This window comes from Hibiscus syriacus, unplaced genomic scaffold, assembly GCF_006381635.1.
Source record: "Hibiscus syriacus cultivar Baekdansim isolate YM2019G1 unplaced genomic scaffold, ASM638163v2 tig00002511_pilon, whole genome shotgun sequence".
In the NCBI taxonomy this organism is placed as follows: domain Eukaryota; kingdom Viridiplantae; phylum Streptophyta; class Magnoliopsida; order Malvales; family Malvaceae; genus Hibiscus; species Hibiscus syriacus.
In genome coordinates, this window is record NW_024061932.1 from 1,273,739 (window position 1) to 1,289,669 (window position 15,931).

General features: G+C 38.3%; 1 protein-coding gene and 1 pseudogene across 1 annotated transcript; one reads left to right on the forward strand and one right to left on the reverse strand.

The window, feature by feature from the left end:
- The first annotated feature begins 6,675 nt into the window (after window positions 1–6,675).
- Window positions 6,676–7,884, forward strand: LOC120146568 (BTB/POZ domain-containing protein At4g08455-like). The gene is made up of 2 exons (XM_039160097.1): window positions 6,676–7,066; window positions 7,294–7,884. The coding sequence occupies exons 1-2, from the start codon at window positions 6,713–6,715 to the stop codon at window positions 7,759–7,761; spliced, it is 822 nt and encodes a 273-aa protein (XP_039016028.1). The 5' UTR covers window positions 6,676–6,712; the 3' UTR covers window positions 7,762–7,884.
- A 262-nt stretch (window positions 7,885–8,146) lies between these two features.
- Window positions 8,147–14,362, reverse strand: LOC120147352 (annotated as a pseudogene).
- Between the last annotated feature and the right edge of the window lie 1,569 nt (window positions 14,363–15,931).

A 15,931-nucleotide genomic window follows, 5' to 3' on the forward strand; every position in this document is an offset into this window, starting at 1 on the left:
AAATCCTGATGGTCTTCAAGAAACCTATGATCCACTCTCCTATATGTGATCAAATCGGAGCACAACATGCAGCAGCCTTTGTGATCCCATTCATGGTGTAATCGGTGTTTAGTTTTGTTGAGAAGATAGAGTGAAGAAGTAAATCAAGAAGTTTTATTCATCGTCGTTCATAATACACTACATTGTATTTATACAGCATATTGCAACATATTAGCATTAGCAGCTGAGTTTGTTAAGTTTGTTAAGTCTAGTAACTAATCGTGCTGAGCTGGATAACCAACTATGATGAGTTGGCAACTTCCAGAATATGCTCAACATCCTCCATGCTGCTTCAACTCTTCAACATCCTTTCTGCTGCTCCAAGCTTTCAAATGGCAACACTCCCAGCCTTTGCCGAAACTCAGCAAAATGATCTTTTTCCAGAGCCTTGGTTAGGCCATCAGTCACCTGGTGTTCAGTGGGTACATAATTGACCTTCAACTTTCCAGCTGCAACCTTTTCTCTAACGAAATGAACATCGAGTTCAACGTGTTTAGTTTTTGAATGGTACACAATATTTTCACTCATTGCAATTGCACTTGAGTTATCGCACCAAATAACAGGTGAGGCTTGTACTCGAATGCCCATATCTGCTAACAACGTATCCAACCAAGTTACATCCGATGTAACGTCTGCTAAGCTTCGATACTCGGCTTCAGTGGTGGACCTTGACACCATTTTCTATTTTCTTGAACTCCACATGACAAGATTCCCACCTAGATATACACAACACCCGAATATCGAGCGTCGGTCATCTATACTACCTCCCCAATCAGCATCTGCAAATGCTGTAAGTTGAACCAGCTCATTACTCAGAGAAAACACCAGATCATAGTCAAGAGTCCCTCGAAGGTATCGTAGAACCTGTTTTGCTGCAACAAAGTGTTGTTCCCGAGGTGCATGCATGAATTGAGCTAACTTGTTCACACTAAATTCAATATCCGGCCTTGTATGACACCCATACATGAGTGATCCCACCAGGCTTCGATACTCTTTTGCATCGTTCATCTCATCACCCGAATCTTTGAAAAGCTTTAGTGAAGAAATCATAGGCGTAGGAGTTGAAGTAGTTGTATCCATTCGCATCTTGGTTAACAACTCCATGATGTATTTCTTTTGGCTAAAGAAGATAACATTACCTGTATGCTTAACTTCAATGCCAAGAAAGTAGTTCAACTGACCAAGATCTTTTAGGAAAAACTTCTTGCTTAGCAAGACAACTATCTTTTCAATCTCATCCTTCGAGCAGCCAGTGATGATTATATCATCGACATAAACCAGAATGTACATCACTTGCCCTTCTTCTTGCTTAATAAAAAGTGAGTTGTCAGCTTGTGAGCTCTTAAAACCGATGCTAATCACATAATTCCTCAATTTTGAAAACCAGTTACGCGGGGCTTGGCGAAGACCATACAAAGCTTTATGTAGCTTGCAGACTAATTGAGAACCATCTGGAGCTACCTTCTCAAAGCCTTGAGGTTACCGCATAAATACATCATCATGAAGCTCACCATTCAAAAAGGCATTATTCACATCAACTTGCCTCAACTCCCATTTGTTCTGGACTGCAAGTGCTAACATGACATTAACGGTAGAGGCTTTAACCACCGGGCTGAAAGTTTCCTAAAAATTCTATCCAGGAACTTGTGTGAATCCCTTGGCCACAAGTCTGGCCTTGTATCTCTGCACCGATCCATATGCATTTTTTTTACTCGAAAGATCCACTTACACCCCACTATAGACCGCCCTTCAGGCAAACTAAAAAGGAACCACGTGTTGTTTCTTTCTAATGCTTCATACTCCTCATTAACTGTTATCTTCCACTGAGGGGACTGTAACACCTCATATATCGAGCTTGGTTCCTTCTCAGCCTCGACATGAGCTATGGAATAGAGCTTTGGTTTGAATATCCCGCATTTGCTCCTGGTCATCATAGGGTGTCGAGCAACAGGAGCAGCTGCTGACTGTGCTTCATCACTCGTGTTCTGCATCATACCTTGCAACCCACCTTGAGTTAAACTAGTGTCATTAGGTAATTGATTGGTAATCTCTTGTTCAACTTCATTCGAGTGCCCCACACTGTCTCTAGTTGAGTTCATAGTAGGACTAGCACTAGACGTTTGTTGTCCTATATCTGGAGACATTGTGTTAGGTTGCACATGCACGATGGGTGGTTGTTCTTGACTTTCGTGTGGCACACCTACTGTCATGCAAACCCTACCTGCTCCATTAACCACAGGCAGCTGCATGGTCAATTTTGTAGGGTTGTGACCATTTTTTTGAACATCTTGTTTACCTGCAAAAGGAAAAAACTGTTCATCAAAAATGACATGTCTCGAGGTGTAAATCCTCCCATCAGACGCCATGCACTGATATCCTTTATGATGTGTGCTATATCCAAGGAAGGTGTACGGTTATGACCTATAACTAAGTTTATGACCTTGATAAGCTCGAAGATGAGGAAAACACCTACACCCGAATACTTTTAAAAAACCATAATCTGGTAATTTGTTATAAAACTCCTCAAATGGTTACTTTCCTTGCAAAACTCATGTGGGAAGGCGATTGATTAGATGAACTCCAGTGCTTACTGCATATGACCAAAATCTAAATGGCAAGGATGCTTGAGCCATCAAGACAAGGGCCAATTCAATGATGTGGCGGTGTTTCCTTTCGACCACTCCGTTATGTTCTGAAGTATGTGGGCAAGACAACCGATGGTGAACACCCAGCTTTGTCAACAGTGAAGATATATGACGATACTCACCTCCCCAATCCGTTTGCACTTCTTTAATCACAGCACCAAACTGTGTTTTGACCATTTCATGAAACGACTGATAAGCCTGTAAGGCTTGATTCTTGGTTTTCAACAAGTATACCCAGGAATATCCCGTGTGTGCATCAATAAACGGAACATAATAGTAAAAGCTGCTTGAAACAATATGCGAGGGCCCCCACAGATCCGAGAATACAAGCTGGAAGGGATTTGTATAAACTGTAGAGGATTCATTGAAGGGAATCTTATGGATTTTTACCATTTTACATGCAACACACATATCACCATTTACAGTACTCGCAGTAGTAGGGAAAACAATTCCAATGTGTTTACAAGCTTTTACAAGTGAGGCATGAGCTGGATACCCAAGTCTCATGTGCTACAAGGTATAAGAACTTTTCACATCACTTGAAACTTTATTAACTACATTTGCTTCTAAACCGTTTGCACCACTATGCTGATCATCCACTGTGGCAACAAACTGATACAATCCACCACTCTCTTGTCCTTGCAACAAAACAACATTCGTTTCTTCATCTTTAACGAGACACTCCTTTGCATGAAACTCAAAGTAGACACCATTGTCTCTAGCAAACTTTGAGACATAAAGTAAGTTTTTAGTAACTGATGGAACATGTAGTAAGTTATGAAGAAACAAAGCTCGATTCTTAGCATTGAGAACCACAGTTCTAGTTTTACTAATGTTTAAAGCTTGACCATTACCCACGACCAGCTTACTTGGACCAGTGTAGTCTGAGCCATCGATTACTTTAGAAGCCTCGGGGGTGACATGATGCGTGGCTCCCGAGTCTACAATCCACATGTCTGAGGTTGGAGAGACCATATGAACCTGAGGATGCACATTGTTATTGTATGAATTAGTCACCTCACACTAGTTAACATCTACAGCAGTAGATTCATCTTTTTGAGCTAACACTCCTAGAAAATTCTGATCAAAGCGATGCCAACATCTGTCCACTGAGTGACCAGTCTTGCCACATAGTTGGCATTAAAGCCTAGTACGTCCTCGACCACGAGTTCCTGATCATGCACCAGATATGCCACTCGAAATATAAGGTCGATTGTACTGACCATGACCTTGATTGTTGCTCTGCATACGAGCAACATTTGTACTCATGGAAACTTGAGATTGAAGCTGAAAATTCTTAAGTTGTGCCTCGGCATCAACTAGCACAGACTTTACTCCATCAAGAGAGAAATCTTCTTTGCTCGCCTCTATAACCGCCATAAACGGTTGATAATCAAACGGTAAGCCATTCAATATAGTGGCTATTTGTTCCAAATCTGAAATCGCACTTCCACACGCAGCTAGTGCATCATAAACTTCTTTGATCTGTGTAAGATACGATCGCATACTCTCATCACCTTTTTTAATCGATCTTAACTTGCAGTGGAGTCTCATTATCGTCGTTGTGGATTGGTTGGAAAAAAACTTGAGAATCGTTGACCACACATTCACGGCTGTTTCTGCACCAACGAACTGAGGAAAAATGTGATCGCTGATTATTGATAACAGCCACGAGGCTAAGGCACTATCCTGTGCTACAAAGATCTCGTAATCTTCATTGACTTCAAGTGTGCCATCTCCGGACTGAATCTGCGCCGGCGGAGGTTTAAGCTCCCCAGAGAGTAACCGTTCCAGGCGATGACTTCTTACTGTTAAAAGAACTTGTTGTTTCCACAACAGGTAATTCATTTCATTGAGCACAATATTAACTTTCTTGTTGGTGAACAAGCGATTGTGTCTCGATGACTCTCCAAGATCAAGGCTGTGCACAACATCCTCAGCATCCATGGACGAAACACTAGTGGAGAAAGAAGAAGATGAACTTTGCAGCAATTATCAGAGAAGCAACGGAGGGAAGAAGCCTCCAAGACCAATGGCGACAGATACCATGTTGAGAAGATAGAGTGAAGAAGTAAATCAAGAAGTTTTATTCATCGTCGTTCATAATACACTACATTGTATTTATACAACATGTTGCAACAGATTAACATTAGCAGCTGAGTTTGTTAAGTTTGTTAAGTCTAGTAACTAATTGTGTTGAGTTGGATAACCAACTATGCTGAGTTGGCAACTTCCAGAATATGCTCAACAAGTTTCCACCACTAGATAGGCGGCGGAAATCAATGTAAGTTCTGATTCACACGAGAGACTCGATTCAGATTTCACTTCTCTCGATTCTTTATTGTACGAACAACCTCTCTCATTAATCGTGAGTTTGTCTGCAATACATTGTCCATTACTAGATTCTCCGATTCAAAATGTAGTTACTACATCGCAACCAAAGGCGCCAAATAGTTGTCCAAGTCATAGAAGCAGTTGGACAATCACGAAAAATATAGGATAGATTTTCAATGGTAGCGCCACAAATGGAATAATTCAAATCAAAATTCATGTGTCGACGGACTCTTTCCTCATTCGCCAATAGACGACTCTTATAAATCAGCCAGAGAAGAGTTATAATATGTGGTAGGTTACGATAATTGGCCAGTAAACTCCACATCAACAAATCATACCTATCGGCCACAACCCTACACATGTTATAGGTACTTTTGGTAGAAAACCGTCCTTAGTATCCCATTTCTAACTTGGAATATCAAGGCTTCCACTAAATAATGAAGTTCTGATTGCTGCAATCATCTAGAGAATTGATTGTGGTAACAAAGGCCTTAAAACCTCCCAATCCTACTCTCCATTAGAGGTCATCTTATCATTCGCTTTACCTTGGTACACTCGTTTGTTATCTTGGGCGTGAGATAGTTTCAGAGAGGGTTGAGGTCACTAAGCCATTCATCCGTCCAAAAAGTTAATGCTAGAGCCATCGCCCAACGTCCAAACAATACCACCACGAATCTCTTTCCACAAATCTCCATGGTTGGGAGAAAACATTACGATCTATGGAATCCGAAATCAGCTCAAGCATCTTGTATTTCTTATGCAACACCATTGCCCAAAGTTGGTCTTTTTGAGAGATAAATCGGAAGTTTTTTTTATTATAAAAAAAGCAATATTTTGATCTTACAAACGTTTCACACCAAAGCCACCATCTCGGATGAGATTACAAACCTCTTCTCAAGCCACACGGTGGTTTACAAACCTATTTACTTATTTAATTTTGTTTGAAGTACTTTATTATTTATTTTATTTATTTTTTCCTTTTAATTTAATTTTTTATCCATCTTTCATTTGATTAATTTGGCTTTTTACTTTTTTTATATAAATTAAGCCTAATTTTAGTTAGCATTTTTATTGTTACAATACTAACTTATTTTAATTGTTTTACAATAGTAAACCCTTAAAAGTAAGTAAATATATCTTTAAGATATAAAATTTAACTTGAATTTTAATTTAAGCTATCAAAACAATTTATAATCATGTTGATACTGATTTCGGGCGTTGTGTGGATGCTCATCCTTCCTCGTTCGTAACTGGCTTTCGAACCCTTTCAAGTGAATCTCTTATAAGATACAGATCTAGTAAAAGGTAAAATTTATATATTTGACCCTATCTAATCCAAAAGTTCGATGACGACTCTAAAAAGATAAATCATTCACTTAAATATGAACTTCTGAAGGACCTTCTCGACAATCATCATTGAAAAAAAAATATCACATCAACAATTTTTTTAATTTCTTAACTGCAAGTGATCAAAATGAGACCAAAACGTAACATTAGGTATGATTTAAGAAAATAACTAGGTGACCAAAACTGAATTACATGAACAGTTAGATGACTAAATACATAGTTTACCAAATAACAATAAGGAAAGTAAATAAATTTTAAAATATAAAGGTTTAAAAGTAAGAATGATTAAAAAAAATTAAAACAACCCAGTAGGAAAAGCCTCACGTTCTTTCCTATAGAGCAAAAGCATGCGACGGCATCATTTTCACCAGGTGGTTCAATCGGAACCCGAAACGGAGAGCGAAAGCGACGTCGAGACGATGAGGTGCATATCCTGCAAGGAGGAGTACGCCGCACGCGACGCCGGCACCTGCAAGGAGTGTTACGAGGAAGCCAGCGAGACGGAGGAAGAACTCAAGCGCGAGATCGAAGATCTCAAAGCCAAAGTCGCCTTCTTACGCTTTTGGTCTCCGCTCGATCATGCCCACCGCGGCTCCCCCACACCATCCGGTCCCATCTTCCCCGACGTCGTTTTGGTCGCTTCCGATGATGGCTCCCCCGGCTTGCCCCCTGTTCCTGTTCCCGCCCATAAAGCCGTTTTGGTACTATCCATTTGCTTAATTTCAAATAAAACCGTAGAAATTTGAACTTTTAATGTGACCCAAACTAGAAATTATCGATATTTTTGTTTGGATCACGGCTATTAGCTTTTGCAGTACCTAATAAGTAAAACCCAAATAAGGGAATATGTTTTTAGAAAGCGTTAATTGTTTGATTGTTGTTAAATGTTGAATCTTAAATACATACGAACATTTTGATATGAGAGCAGGTGAATCGTTCACCAGTGTTCAAAGCAATGCTTGAAAATGAGATGGAAGAAAGCAGAAGTGGGACGATCAAGATCAGTGATGTATCATACGATGCTCTTCGAGCCTTTGTGAACTATTTGTACACTGCAGAAGCATGGCTGGATGAGCAAATGGCTTGTGATCTTCTTGTTTTGGCTGAAAAATACCAAGTCAAGCATCTCAAAGTGTTCTGCGAGAAGTTCCTTCTGTCGAGATTGAACTGGGATAATTCTCTCTTGACCTATGCTTTTGCTCACCAGCACGGCGCCAAGCTCGTGCTCGATGCAGCTTTGAGTCTCATTACGGACAACATGGACAAGCTTACAAAGAAGGAAGAGTATATGGAACTTGTCGAAAAGGATCCTCGACTTGTCGTTGAAATTTATGAAGCTTATCTCTCTAAGCAGGTTAATACTGCTGTTCTTAAGGATACTTCGACAAAATCATAGTCAATTGTCGTCATTTGGATAGAGTTTGTATTGTGATCCTTGATAATGGATGGACTTTTAGAAAGATATAAAAGAAGTTTGGTTTTATTTGGTTGGTGAAATCTATGTTACGAGTTGTCAATGGATGGATCATCTCGTCCCCTTTGAAGTTTGATTCAAGTGCTATGCATTAGCCATTTAGACACACAAATGTGAATATCAAATACTTATGTGTTTGTTCGTGTCAAATACGAGATCTTAGAGGAACATATATGTGTGCTAGAAACCGTGTCGAACATTCTTTGAGAAATAAAGAGTTGGGGCAAACAATAACCTAGCATAATAAAATCAAATTTCCCCTCAAGTGAAACATGGATCACTTCCTAAAGATAACCAGTAGTAAAGGTTGCATTAACAATTTCAACATATACTGAATGGCAAATTTTCTAATGTACAAATTACACGCGGCATACAAAAGAGAAATTGAATCCTCTAGTGTATTTTCGTCTAAATGTAGAATTATCGATCTGTAATGTTCGCTGGGTAACATAAAACAATAGATATTCAAAATCATTGGAAATAAGTTGCAGCTCTTACTTTTTTTGTTCGGAGAGTTGCGACTTCTTTCTATGTGAGATTCCATGTGTCCAAAAGGTGCACACCACATGGACGTCTAAAACATGGTTTCACGAATACTCATCAAGAAAGCACGTCACATTCGTTCTCTGATATTAAAATTTTCCAGCTTGCATGTGGACCTTCACCTATATCATGTACCGCAGATACCCATCCCATTGCAGAGGCTATTTCTTTAAGTTCACCTATAACGGAGATTGAATCCCGTATATATACACGTCCACTAGGTCTCAGTATCCGGTCCATCTCAAGCATGATGGTTGACATATTACACCTACATTGACAAGAGAAGGAACATGACAAATTGTACCTGAAGAATGTGCATCATTACCACAAACTAGGGACACAAGCGGTAAAGGGATGAATAATACCTCTTCTTCTCAACAGAGAAAAGGCCTGATGCATGCAATAGGTCATATGTTCTTGGATAGGTATCAAATGGTTCACACCTGGAAAAGAATTTAGGAATCCCAAAGCATAGAGCAATCAAAAACCATTCAATCACAAATGAAAAACAAATATACCAATTTTAAACCGTGAAATTTTGAGCATGAAAAAACTATCCATATGGTTCACAGGTTGGTTTTACTAAGGGCCGTGTTTGACAGCTTCTTGACTTAGTTTAAGGCTCACCCTAGTTCATGTCAATTTACTAGATGTGCTAACTGCTACATGGATTAGCCCAAAGCAGCTCGGTTTTGCTAAAAAATGACATCATGGCTTCCAGAAAATACATCTAAGTAGAAATTTTGATTATTACATAAATGGTATCCTTTCTCATTTAGATATTTTTTACTGTTATTTCCTCCACATCGGCCTCAAGAGGTACATATTTTTTACTATTCATAGTCTAAAACAGTATGCTTTGTTTCCAGATAATTAGCTTCATGTACTTTATACGAGGGTAAATACAATTTGGATAAATGCTACAATACCACCAAGCACATGATGTTGCAAGAAGAATATGAAATCCAGATTTTAAAGTGCACATTCACTATACCAGTCATGCATAACTCCTATAAGTCTGCGATCATAAATTACAGGCAAGGTGTTGAACCCACTAACAGGAACAACATTCATAACCCAGCAATCAATCTGGAGATCAATTAAGGCTGCTGCAAACCTGCCAGAGTAAAACTAGTCAAAAAATTCAAAATAATGCAATATTTCTATTACATTTTTATGAAAAACATAATACTTCAAAATCAGAAAAGTATGTACAGCAACATGGTATATAAGATGTTACCCTCCAAGTCCAGCTCTCATGTCCATCACATTACGTAGTTTCATATCTTTCCAGCGAAAAGCGCGTATGTAACTCTATTATTTCATTCCAGTATTTTGACTCTGCTCTAAAGATCTCCTTTCTGGATATGTAGCCATCCATTTCTATGCTTTGAAGCCTGTCGGGTGGAACATGAAGACGTGCAGGCCAGGTGCTAACATTAGAGCCATAACCATTCACTGGCAATTGAGTGATGCAGGCCCTCAAATCAGCATACCTGCAAACGTCATTACATGGTAGCTTGTTACGAGTTGTTCAACTTTGGCAGTATAAACTCCTTGAGCTTTTCTGACATACCGAAGTTTACAGGAGCATACAATATGAGCAAAAAAAAGAAACAAGGAGGCTACAAGCTAAAAATACTCCTTAAAAGAATATAATTCAAGGTTGTCAAAAACAATATCTTTTCTCTACCAGTATGCTTAATTGCCGGAGATTTTAGTAAAATAATGACGATAATTCCCCAATCCAAGCCCCCACCCTAAAATTTCCCGCTCTCAACTTTCTAATAGCCAAGCCTTAAACAAGGATCTCTCAATTCTTCTATGCTATTCTTATCTGTACTTCATTTATGGGTTTAACTCTGCATACGACTAAAAGAGAACGGCCTAAGCATTTGGTTAACTTTAGATAGCCGGATCCTTGCAGGTTTGAAATAAATGTAAATGGCCACAGAAGTGAAATATTTTTTGTTTTCTGAAGCACAAACTACAGGTATCAAATTTTGACTATAATCTTTTAAAACCTTAAAATACAGATTTGGTACACCAATTAAAAGAAAACACACCCAGAGATTTTTCAACTTAACGGAGTTTCCAGTCTAACTCTCAAGCTACTGATTCTTCTTTACACCATGGCTATGATCTGAAGAGCAATTTCAAGAAAAATTGCAGGATACTGTGTCGCAAAACCTTGGTCTAGAGCCAAATTTGTTAAAATAATTAACGGAAGATTTTATTGTCATTTAAATGTGGTGACTTTTATGTATTGAAGCAGGACATACCAAACATTATCTGAATTATCATTGGGGTCACAAAGGGGAGGTAGTGCTCCAGTATCATTATTAAGATAGCAGGTATTGTTTAAAGGCTTCCGCCATATGGCAATATATCCCTCCTTTACTAGCTCCCAGCAAAAGCGAGAGGTAAGATCCTCCATTTCTGTAGATAAATCAGTTTAAAATAATATCCGAGTATTTCAATGTTCAATGTATCAATCTTATTTCCATTGAACACGATAAAAGATGATAAAGGTGGATGAAGGTCATAGTTGATCAAGGAGTTATACATACAACTGACGTTTTGGTTCTTTCTTATTTAAACAATTAAGTGATGCAAAGCATTCAAGGCATCTAAAACATTGTATCGGGATATCATGCACCATAAAAAACGTCTGCATGTGAGTGCTGAGAGAGAGAGAGAGGGCTGTAAAAAACTTGACATGAGGGGATACCTTTCCATTGCTCCTGTAGAATCTCTTCATGTTTATACACAGGCTGTGCAGCCCAGACAAAATAACCCCCAGCTCTAAGCATCCTGTTGACCTCGAGAAGCAAAATTCCATCTTCATCATAGGCAAAAAAAAAAAAAGAAGCATCAAGATCAACGAGCTCCGGAGTACATGCAGCATATATGTATATTCGTATATAACTAATATCTCAACCCACTAAGCATAAAAACAGGCACACACATTTATATATGCACATTCAGAGGGTAAACACCTGCACACAAGCAATTGTAACCACAAAAGAAATCTTTCGGAAGAATTTAAATTTCATTATTAAGTTGCAATAGTCAATTAAAGACCACTGAATTTTAATTGGATGCCAATACTTCTCAAATATTTCAAGATATAGCAGCTGTTTTGGACATGATAAAGAAAATATAGTTTACAGTCACGAATCCATTTAATTCTCCATCTTGAACAATGTATCAAGTCAAAAGCCTGACTTGGATACAACAGTCGGTGAGTAGCAAATACCGCAACCATGGCAGGTACCCCACGCTCTAGTGCAAATTGAATTTGGTTTTCATGAACATCTTTCGGTGCTATTGATAAAGTGGTGACATTGCGATGCAGAAGAAAGGCACCAAAACTGGCAACTCCACAACCAATATCTAATGCAACATGGATATGGTGGCCAAAAGAAATTTCAGGAACCATCTGCATACAGAAAGATGATAATAAATCTCATGTCAAAAGCACGTGTACTACTATCAACTAGAGAATGTGAAAGCAGACAGCCTGTGAGATCTGATTCAAATACTGATCAGCACCATGAATAAATTGTGTTCCACCTCCAGGAAAAATGAACTTGTCTTTCTTTATTGACATCCAATTTTGCCCACCTTTATCTTCAACCAGACGGGTATGGGGCACATTGCTAGACCAAACCTTCAATCATAAGTCACAATTAGCCAAAAGAACCTTAAATAAGATTTTGGCACGGTAAAACAGTTAAGTTGAGATATAGCACCAAAGAAGGTTGTTATATCCAAATAGTATTCACAGCAGCAGGTGCAGCAGCAATGATAACTAGATAGACAGAATGGCAGATGGAACAGCATATAGAAAATGGTAAGACTTCAACACCATAAATTTCTAGAAGAGGAATATTAAAATCTTGTGATATCTATGTTCTTGGTAAATAGGTCACAGTCAAGATATACCCTCAACAGGCAAAAAAAAAAAAGGTGAAAGAAAATTACTAGCATAATAACTAAGAAATCAAAGACCACATATTTGTAAATAATGAAAACAACACATAGGCTAGGGATGCCTGCTCGCAGCTCTTAGCTAACCTCTTGTCACATTTAAAGTTGACTAAGCCCCTCTTGTCACCTTAGTTCAACTCCAGCCCTTTGCACAGGCATTTGACATCAATGAAACAACAATAACACCCAAAAGTGCAATTATTTGAAATCAATACCCAATCAAACTCCCATCTATACCTTACTAAAATCATCAAACTTCCCTACTCGGAAGCCTAATTTCAATCCAATTCGATTTTTTTAATTGTAAATATAGTCAAATAATGTTCAGGCAAAAGCTCACCTCATCACGACTTTGAGGCAAAGGTATAGATCTCCGGTACCCTTCCGGCCTCGGAACCACACAATCCAACATTCTACCTTTTCCAGGACAATGCCTCTCGTATTTCTCCCCTTTTTCACTATTAGCACAATTTAAATATAATATAAAAATAATTTACTAGATAATTTTAATAATTTAAGACAATTTATTTTCTTTCTAATGATTTAAGTTTGAATAATGTTTTATATAAAAATATTAAAATTATACTATATAAAAAGTTAATTACCAATATTAATAAATAAAAAAGTAATGTTCTTTTTAATAAATGAATAATATTCACGTGTTTTTTTTAATTTTTTTAATAAATTCAAAATGATTAAGGTGGTTTCTTTTTAAATAAAAAGGATGATCTTTAAGGAACTAGGTTAAGGGCACTAACTTTTACAATAGGGAGGTCCCTCAATGTCTCTATGGAGTAGAGCCTTTACATAAATCGGGGAAGAGTTATGAACAAACATTTCAAAATGTGAACTATGAACAGCATGTTTTGCTATAAGATCGGCAATGTGATTAGCTTCACGTGGAATCTAAGTGAGATCAATTACCTAGGCTCGTTGAATGAGCATGGATATGGAGCGAACAAGAGCCTAAGGGCTGGCGGGAGCGTCTGCAGCATTGAGAACCGACACTACACGAAAGCAATCAGATTAGACCTAGACAAATTCAAAGCCATGATGCCAAACAAAATTCAGTCCATCGTAAATAGTCCAGAGCTATGCTTGAAAAGCATCCAAGGTGCCGATGGTGCGTTCAAAGCCGTGAAGCCATGAGCCCGATGTTGAATCAAAATAGAGTAAAAACTCTAATTGATTCAAAAAAAAAACTCTCTTTAGAATAATCTCACAAAATTGCAAAAGGGAAGAACTCTTAAGAAAGCTTTCAAATGCTTATAATTAAGCTTTGATTGTTGGATGATAAAACTCAAATACAAGTAGGGTATTTATAGGTTACAAAAAACAATCTAAACCACTCATTAAAATAAACACTAAATAATCTAAACCATTGAAATTAAAACATGAGAAAAATACTTAATTTTCACCTAACTAAATTGATGTAAGCAATGACATCAAAACTAAATTGATGTAAGCAATGACATCAAATTAATTTAGGTGTGAACATATAGGCTAATATTGAATTTTCAACACCCGAGTTATCTCGAAAGATACCGTCGATGACTGCTTTACATGTATTAGAACACACTGTCCCATCCACATTTAGACAGGTTTATCGAAGAGGCGGAGGGGACCATTGGATAGTAACAGTTGAATCATGCACTTTAACTAATTGGGAATGAGCAACCGAGGGAGGTTTATAATGTCTTTCCCAGATAATACTATATTGGATAATGAACTCTGGATCTTGGGGGTTACTGGAAAAAGAATGGTTGTTTCTTGACTTCCAGATATACCATGTTAGAGCAGCGAAGAGGAGGTTCCACAGTGTGTTGGAAACAATGGAGCTAGCCATCAAGGAGATGTTCTTCAGAATCCAAGGCTTAAGGTTCATGCTGTAAAATGAAGTACGAAAGGAGTTTGGCAGGACAGAATCCCAAAAGCGACGAGCGGAGCAACAATCTCGAAGAATGTGCAAGACCGATTCATTCTCCATTTTGCAGATTGGACAGAATAGATCATTGGAAAGAGATCTGCGCCTTCTTTCAATATTCATCAACAATCTCTCTTCAAAAGCAAGGCATATATAAATAAGCGAACTCTTTGAGGAACATAAACGCTAGATTTGATGTCGGAAGGAAGAGCGAGGCTCCCATCTAGACTCCATGAGACGATTGTAGGCTTCACTAATTGAAAAATCTTGATTCCACCTCCAACGATAGGAATCAGTCAAATCATTGAGGTCAGGGCAACGGACGCTGGCTATATTCGAGAAAATATCGCGAGGAAACAGAGTGAAAAGCAATGGAAAGTTCCAAAACCTGTCAAATGTCATTAGGTCTGTGAAGCAAGGATAGAGGCTTGGCGTTGAAGGATGAAGGACATGAGCAAGAAGAGAACCTATATGAGGGATCCAAATGTCATCCCAAACATTGATTAAAGTTCCATCACCAATATACTAGGCCATGTTCAGAATAAAGATATTTTATTCTCATAGGACCCGCATCGATCAGTTGGCATACCTTGTCCGAATGGACTAAAGATATTTTATGAGCCGAGGGGGCGGACCCCCAAATAACATTCCTTATGATCTTCTCAATGTCCCCACAAACTCTTTTAGGAAGTAAAGTTGTTTACATAAAGTAAATGGAAATAGCTTTCAACACTGATTTAGCTAGAGTGATACGACCTGCAAGAGGTAATGTTTGGGCAGCCCACCCGAGAGGCGCGAACACATTTTGTCCAGAATTAAGTCAAAATCCGAGCACCTTATCCGTTAATTAACAACCGAAACTCCAAATACTTGCCAATGCTATCAATAATTTTAAATCCAATCAAGGAACTGATAGAGTTTTATAAATCAACCGGGGTGTTGGGAAAGAAAAATAGGTAAGTCTCATTCTTGCTAACACGATGACCAAAGCGAAGACCAAATTCGGACAGAACAGAGTTAATAGTAGCAGCATTTTCCAAGTCTGCAGAAGGATACAAGATAAGATCATTCGCGAAGAATAAATGGAATAGGAGGTAGCTTCTCTGACAAATCGGAAGGACGCCCAGGCTCCAGAATTAACTGCATTTAGAATCTTGTGTCATAATCTTTCCATAGAGAGCATAAAGAGATACGAAGATAGAGGGTCTCCTTAACAGATACCTCGTTCAGGGTGAAAGGTCTCAGAGAAGTTACTATTCCATTGCATCTGAATAGTAGAAGTAATATAGTTCATGATGATTCGAATGAGATCATGAGGGAGGTCGGTGAAGGACAAGATCTCATGCATAAAGTCCTAACAGAAGTATTCTCAAGGTTAACCTTGATAGCCATCCAACCAAGCTTTGATTTGGATGAATGCATTTGATGGATGACTTCTTGTTTGATAGTGGTATCATCTGTTTTGTTTCTCCCCGAAATAAAGCTATTAATTGGGGGCAACTAGCAAAGGCATAAGAGATTGAAGACGCTTGACAATAATCTTTGTAAGCAGTTTGTAGATAACCGAACATAAACTAATAGGGAGGAAGTCAGAGAATGTATTTTAACTAGACTATATATTTTTAACTTGAC

What these genes read in the sequence shown, in the direction of transcription:
- LOC120146568 (XM_039160097.1), top strand. Translation starts at nt 6,713, where the DNA reads ATGCGACGGCATCATTTTCACCAGGTGGTTCAATCGGAACCCGAAACG. An exon ending in CCGCCCATAAAGCCGTTTTG is followed by an intron (nt 7,067 to 7,293) that starts GTACTATCCATT and finishes ATATGAGAGCAG; the next exon opens with GTGAATCGTTCACCAGTGTT.